Genomic DNA, 7500 nt, shown 5'->3' on the forward strand with positions numbered 1-7500 from the left:
CCCATTCGGCTTCGCCTCATGGGCTGTTGACCCGTAGCCCTTGCGGGCTACGGGTCTAATTGTTAATTAATAGCCCTCTAGTATAGCGTAGCCAATTAAAATGAAGGATTTGCATTAGTCCACTAGCTGGGTAATACTAAAATCAAATACAACTTAAAAGTTAGCCATTTAAAACACATTCACTTGTTATCAGCTTCTTGTAAGATTTTTCGATAATCTATTTATTATTCCTATGAAGATTAAAAAAAAAAAAAGACAAAACATTTACAACGAGAGAGACTCAAAAGGACTGATACTGTTTTTGTATTAAAATTTTAAGCTAAATTGACCAAAGAAATCTACAAAGAAATCTGCTACCTCTACCGTACTTCAAATGGCACAACTGTGGGTTTGGGGTGATGAGTAAAGGAGCTGGCTTCCTTATTGTCTCTTTTGGGATAAAATACAAATTTTATTGGTTTCACTTGTCCGCCTAAAGAACTCTTGAGGAAAAAAAATTGCGATGTGAACAACAAGCGAATTTCTTACGATAATTAAAGTCTATTTTGGTGGCACAGCCATGCACGCTCCTGAGTTCATATGACGTAGTTGGAGCCAAATTGAAACATTACCGGAAATTCTATGTAAATAGCATTTTGCAATTTTTTTTCTTTTTTTTTTTTTTTTTTGCAGAAGTCCTTAGGCGAAGTTGAGATTCAAGAGAAACAGTAATAGAAGAAAGGCCCTGGCCATTTTAAGATTGTTACGAAAATATAAGTGTGTTTAAATTGCTCCAAAAGTTAACCGCAGCCAGTTGATTGATAATTTATTAAGGAACTTTCCTGGAGGCTAACAATGTTCTTTATTATTGTTTTTTCTATTTAGCATGATGGCTTAACAAGTGACTACATGACAAGGATAAGAAATACGAATTATAGACTACACAGAAAACCACATCAGGTTAACAGTAAACGTCTAAAGCATTACCGAGGAAATTAATAGTAAATAAAGTTTGCGAGTTATGCATTCCAATATTGTGGTTTTCTTCGTTTTCCGAGCCAATTTATACTGTGCTAGTCGCAATTCATTTGTTTTTCGTCTGGATGACTCAGCCAAATCCCACACCCTACTCCTTCGTAATATGCAAATATCCTTTTCACAGAATGCCATATTCTGAACCATACATTCTGGAAAACAAAAGAAAGCATGAAACAACGCTCACTTGTAACTCAGGTTTAATGTATTCATGTGGTTGTACTATGGTTTAGTGATATCCCGCCTTTGCCATTATCCGCAGGAGTTCCCTACTCTACCTTACCCTACAAACTCCATACCTACGATCTTGGACGTTTTCTTGTTTTCTTCGAGAAGTGTAAGATTTGATTTCCCCTGAAATATTGAAATTATACTCGTTTATAACTTATAGCTATACCTCGCAACAACAGCAACGACCACAAAAAAAAAAAAAAAAAAATTATTTATATCGGCCGATAACGAGACCCTCAATATTACGCTTTAAAACTCTAAAAATTTATATTTATTGCACTTGAAACAATTATTCCACATTGCTTTTGCAATGAATTGAGTTTAAGACTGTTTTACAAGTTGCTCGTTGAAAATGAAGGTCGCACTAGTCTTGCGTTTACCACGTGGATTAAATTATATGCATTTAAAAAAAAAAAAGTAAAAAATACGAAAAGTTGGTTTTCACTATCACACAAGCATCAGCATAAGAAACATCACATACGTCAGTTAAAAAATTGCTCCAGAAAAAAGGCGCTAATTAAAAAAAACTTATCAACAACTTACTGCGCCTGCAAATGTCGGCTTATGCTTACGTGCATAAAATTATCTCAAGTATGATTCGTGCATGTTGAGAGTTCAAATAAGGTTTTTTTGCATGTCTGCTTGATTTCTGTCCGTGACCGGAATCGTAAAACTTAAGCATAAATAAATCTTATAATAGTAGATTAACAAATAATATAACGTCAGTTTCAAATTGCCTTATTAAAAAAGGGAAAATGACACATTTTACCTGAGGCAATTAAATCTGAGAAAGTTCTAATTGTAAAGTGCTAAAATTAATTACATAAGAAACATCCCATCAGCATAAGTTAAGCCACCCATTGCAGAAATATACCTCTAGGTTAGCGTTACCACGATGTAAAATAACTTAAAAAAAGATGTGTGTTAGTCCAATCAACGAAATGCGACTCCACAAGAAAAATGTTATTGTTCTCTGTTGTTAACTAGCGCGGGTTAGTCTTTCTATTTATCAGTTAATTTCGGCCCATTACACACCTAAACGAAAGCTCTATAACAAGCAAGAAATTATGTGATTGATTTGGCTCACTGAAACAGAATTAAGAGGTCATGCGCCTAAGAAACGACCGATGATTTCCGGCTAAAAAATAAAATCGGCCGATTTTTATCTCCCAAGTATAGGTTACCGAATACTATTTAAAAATGAATTTCTTTTGTTTCAGTTTCGCTTTAAACCAAAAATATCGAGCCGCAAACTTTTTCCGTCTGATAGCAGCAAAATCAGGCCGAAAATAAGGCCCCGCTAAAAACTGTTCGGAAATTACTATCGCAACGCAAAATAATGAGAAAACTACACAGTGTTGAAGAAAAAGGCCTTTTAATGCAATATCATTCGATAAACATCAAAAAACTGCCGAAGCGATTAAAAAATAAAGTTTCAAATATTGCATACTAAATTAGATGGAACGTTAGAGCTGATTTTAAAATAATTATTTCTCAAAAGTTCAACGCTTTTGAAAGCAGTCACAGTGATGAATCAGACATTGGAGGGATATACATCACGTTTCTGAAAAAACATTTTTCGGCCAAAGTATATTGACCTTGTACAAAGCGTTCAAAGTTACCGTGTTTACCGTTATCCTGCTACTTGGGCGAAACACTCCTCTTTTGCCAATACGGCCGTGGATAGCGTGGTAAACGCCACTTTAAACCTTGCTAGGCATTCGAAGACCATCCTGAGTAGAAGGACGTAGAATTAAAAGAGAAAGGAAGATGAAAAATACGTAGAAAAAGAAAATAACTCGAAATTACCATCTGCTAACGAAAGTTGAATCTGGGAAATGTCGTCGCGTGACAGCGGCCATTGACGTCATTTGTCACGTCAAGTCGCAAGAGCGTGGGAAAACGAGTCTGCAATGTCCTTCGGGCGGTCAGCGGCTAGGGATGCAGTCGTGACCCCATAACTCAGATCACGCTGCGGCCAAGACGGTGTGGCGGTTGGGGAAGTTTTTCTTTTTGAGTGACCATCATTTGTGAAAAATAACATAACATTGCTCCACTAAACGTCTTCTGGCCGGGAAAAATTGTTTTCCTATTTGTGTATTTGTTTGGATTCCGCCGCTGTGTAGACAAAAGAGACCTTAAGCAAACACTGGAGGCGGCGAAGTGGACGCCAACCGGAAGTAAAATTTCCCGCTCTCGACCTAATTAGCATAATCACGTGGAGTGTTGCCCGCGTCTTCCAACAGTGGCGGCGGCGAGAAAGGTAGGTTTGGCCGCCTCGAGAGACGGTCGCTTTATTTTCCCATTTGTAGCACCTAAAATACACAGAAACTCTTTTATAAAGTTAAAAAATGTTTTTTGACACCTCTCTTTGTATTTTTTTTTTTTTGCAAATATTTGATATTTCGTTTGCTTTACAGCGAAAATCTCACTTCACATTGGAGGTGTGAGTGAAGAAGAAAGATGGCAAGCGAAGGAGAGAAAAGCAAAAGAAATGGGTGAGTTTCCTGGATTCACATTGTTCGGAGTGATGTTCACGTCTTGTGGACTTTAAAACTTTAGATTGCAAGTACTTGCTGGTACAAAATGCTATTTTGTTCTTCCAATTTGTCTCCAGAACTTTGGAATATTTCCGAAAGGTGAATCGATAGACAGGACCTGTTTTTAATAAGCTTTTGTTTTCTCTCTTCTAGCTCGATCATGGAATGGACAGAAGCACACGATTTGATCCTAGCGAAAGAAGTCAGAGCTTCAGAACCATGGATCTTCAAACCAAGGACTGTAGATCGAGGAAAAGTATGGAATGCCATCACGGATCGTCTGAATGACGAAACCTCCGTGAAGTTTCAGGTGAAGCGGAAAAACGTAAAGGAACATTTCAAACTACTACTGGACAAATTCAAGGCGAAACTGAGTGGAGTTGACATCGAAGATAGCGAGATGAATATTCTGATGGAAGAAATATCAGGAAAATGGGAGGAGGCAGAGGCCAGTGACCTTGGCTGCACTAGTAAAGACAAGGCTGATTCAGTCTTCGTAAGGAAAGTAAAGATTTTTCGACGTGTGTAGATCCCTCAGCAACAGAAATTCATCCTCGTCTATGATGTCCTCAAAGCATGCAACAGCTAGAAGGTCTCGGACTTCTCGAAAAGTTGCCATTATGCTCGTAAAATCCACGAACAAAGTCAAATTGGACCACTTAAAACGAAAGCAAAACAGCCGTTGCTCGCCGCCGCTTCTACGAAAGCTTAATATTCTAATTTCGCGCCAAGAGGAGGCGGTCTCAACCCAACTCCCGCGCGGCCATCGCCGCCTCCACCTAACCGCCTGAAGTGTTTGCTTAAGGTCTCTAAAGACGTCAATGGCCGCTGTCACGCGACGACATTTTCCAGATTCAACTTTCGTTAGCAGATGGTAATTTCGAGTTATTTTCTTTTTCTACGTATTTTTCATCTTCCTTTCTCTTTTAATTCTACGTCCTTCTACTCAGGATGGTCTTCGAATGCCTAGCAAGGTTTAAAGTGGCGTTTACCACGCTATCCACGGCCGTATTGGCAAAAGAGAAGTGTTTCGCCCAAGTAGCAGGATAACGGTAAACACGGTAACTTTGAACGCTTTGTATAAGGTCAATATACTTTGGCCGAAAAATGTTTTTTCAGAAACGTGGTGTGTATCCCTCCAATGTCTGATTCATCACTGTGACTGCTTTCAAAAGCGTTGAACTTTTGAGAAATAATTATTTTAAAATCAGCTCTAACGTTCCATCTAATTTAGTATGCAATATTTGAAACTTTATTTTTTAATCGCTTCGGCAGTTTTTTGATGTTTATCGAATGATATTGCATTAAAAGGCCTTTTTCTTCAACACTGTGTAGTTTTCTCATTATTTTGCGTTGCGATAGTAATTTCCGAACAGTTTTTAGCGGGGCCTTATTTTCGGCCTGATTTTGCTGCTATCAGACGGAAAAAGTTTGCGGCTCGATATTTTTGGTTTAAAGCGAAACTGAAACAAAAGAAATTCATTTTTAAATAGTATTCGGTAACCTATACTTGGGAGATAAAAATCGGCCGATTTTATTTTTTAGCCGGAAATCATCGGTCGTTTCTTAGGCGCAGGGCCTCTTAAGTTTGTATTGTTTAAAACACCTTAGGCCATGCTTCTGTCGATATTATGCACACCTCCTGCCACAAGAAACATCTTCTTGCAGGCAATGTCGTCTGTTTTGCGTATATTTTGTGTAACCTTGCTGGTTCCATGTCTAATACTCAAGACAACCTTCGCTCAAGGTTTGACCAGTTTGCATTAATTCCATTTGGTTGAATACAGCTGTTTTGAGAGCGTTTGTTGTACAAAAGCATAAAAACGTACGCGACTATGCCGAAAAAATTACTGGTAGTGCCAGTTTTTCATGATCAAAGTTCACTATGTTTCAGTCTGATAGAAAAAAAACAAAAATTAAGTAACACTTATATCTGTAATTTTGCCTTCTTTGGTGCTGAAACACCGTGTGCTTCGATCAAATAACAGTAAACCACTTTTACCCATATCTTTCAGTCATGTCGCAAACGCGCTAAAGAGTCGGCAGGAGAAACCTCCTCTAGACGGCAGTATATACTTTAATCTTTATCTTTGTAGCCTTTTCTTTTTCAATAATATAGTCTTTTCTGGAAATTTTGAGTTTAGTTTTCTCAGTTTTGTTATTTGTTTTTACTGGCTGGGCCTAAAGACAAATTTTACAGGCAGAGGAAAGTGATTATAAAATATTATATAATTAAAGTAAATTCTACGTGATGTTGTAGGTGAAATTTAGCGAGAAATTCCACCGTAAGACAACGATTTATCCCATGAAATTTTTCAATAACAACTTTTTTAGGCCACTGTCGTCAGTTGCAGTTCAGAACCGAACAAGTGTTCCACGGCAGACGTCTAATGAATCACGTGATACGTATCATCGACGTCACTTTAGAGGAATTCTGTGAGACTCTATGTTACATGGAGCCAAATTGTATCAGCTACAATATCATGACGAGCGATGAGACAGGAAAACATAAATGTGAATTGAATGATGTCACTCGTGAAGGGCACGAGAAAGACTTGGTCAACAACTCGAGTTATACTCACCGGGGTGCTAAGGTAAATATCTTAAACAAAATTCATGCTTCCTATGATACTAAATTAAAGAATGCCTTACAATAAATCAATAGACCACACTTTCCATGGGTTTATTGGGGTAATAACCCACGTGGAATGTTGGAATTAAGAACAAGAGAAAAGCTTGTAAATCACGAGCCGTTAGACGAGTGATTTACAAGCTTTTCGAGTGTAAAACATCTTGCAAGGTGATTTCAACATGTTTATCAGAAAGTACAAACCAAACATTTTAACTCTTTTAAAAACTGGAACATTCATAAAAGCACTGAAATCGCTTAAAACTTTCCTCTAAACTCAAGCGTAAACCTGAATCGGCGTAAAATTTTGGCCATGGTAATAATAAAAAATCAAACATTTAAGAATGGCGACAAAATTCTTATATCTCTTTTTGTCAAAATATCTTATAACCTTAAAATACAGCAAGCTATTTATCGTTTATAGGTCACATTTCAGGATGCTTGCTTAAATAATCGATGTAAGAACAACGCAGCTTGTCAAACAGGTTTTACAGAGAGAGGACATCGCTGTTCATGTGATGCAGGATTCGAGGGACAAGATTGCGAAATAGGTGAGCTGAACAATAAAAAGTGTTATGGTCAGTTAGCTGCAGCGTAGCTTTGATAAATCTTTCTTATTCTCCAACCCGACCTTGCTATAGCGTGTTATAGAATAGTCATAACGGTCATCGGAGCACCGGCATCGAACTATATTTTAATGTTAATGAGGGGATAAAAATGATAATGCGGACAAATGGTGTTTGTTTAACAACACAAAGTGTTGGGATCAGGATACGTCCAAGAAGAAATTAAGTTGATGTCAACGAAAAGATCGTCACCGCTACACAATGATAATATGGGATTTGCAGACGAAATTTGATTGTCCTATGACTCCAGCTGAGAAGTATATCAAGCTCTTCTGTATTTTTCTTTCAACCTATTGTTGATTTTCACTGTCATGCCATCAAAAATGAGAATTCAAAAATTCAAGAATCTGGGATATAATGGATGATTGATATACACTGACCACCCTTGCCAAGAATATAATCAATGCGAGTTTCTTATACATGCGATATTCGGAGAAATGTGTCAATAAAATTTATAGAG

General features: G+C 37.5%; 2 protein-coding genes across 2 annotated transcripts in view; both read left to right on the forward strand.

Moving 5' to 3' along the window:
* The window catches only part of LOC145484820 (uncharacterized), a 7950-nt gene extending 6856 nt beyond the window's left edge, over positions 1 to 1094 (forward strand). Inside the window, exon 4 of the mRNA XM_081463463.1 lies at positions 865 to 1094. Within this exon, the coding sequence (XP_081319589.1) occupies positions 865 to 869 (5 nt within the window). The 3' untranslated portion in view covers positions 870 to 1094. The remainder of the gene's footprint in view (positions 1 to 864) is intronic.
* Positions 1095 to 2722: 1628 nt separating this feature from the next.
* LOC145484850 (uncharacterized) lies at positions 2723 to 4982 on the forward strand. Its single transcript, XM_081463491.1, has 2 exons — positions 2723 to 3743; positions 3939 to 4982. Exons 1-2 carry the CDS (start codon positions 3709 to 3711, stop codon positions 4312 to 4314), a joined length of 411 nt encoding a protein of 136 aa, XP_081319617.1. The 5' UTR covers positions 2723 to 3708; the 3' UTR covers positions 4315 to 4982.
* Positions 4983 to 7500: the final 2518 nt, after the last annotated feature.

Source organism: Orbicella franksi, chromosome 4, assembly GCF_964199315.1.
Source record: "Orbicella franksi chromosome 4, jaOrbFran1.1, whole genome shotgun sequence".
Taxonomy (NCBI): Eukaryota; Metazoa; Cnidaria; class Anthozoa; order Scleractinia; family Merulinidae; genus Orbicella; species Orbicella franksi.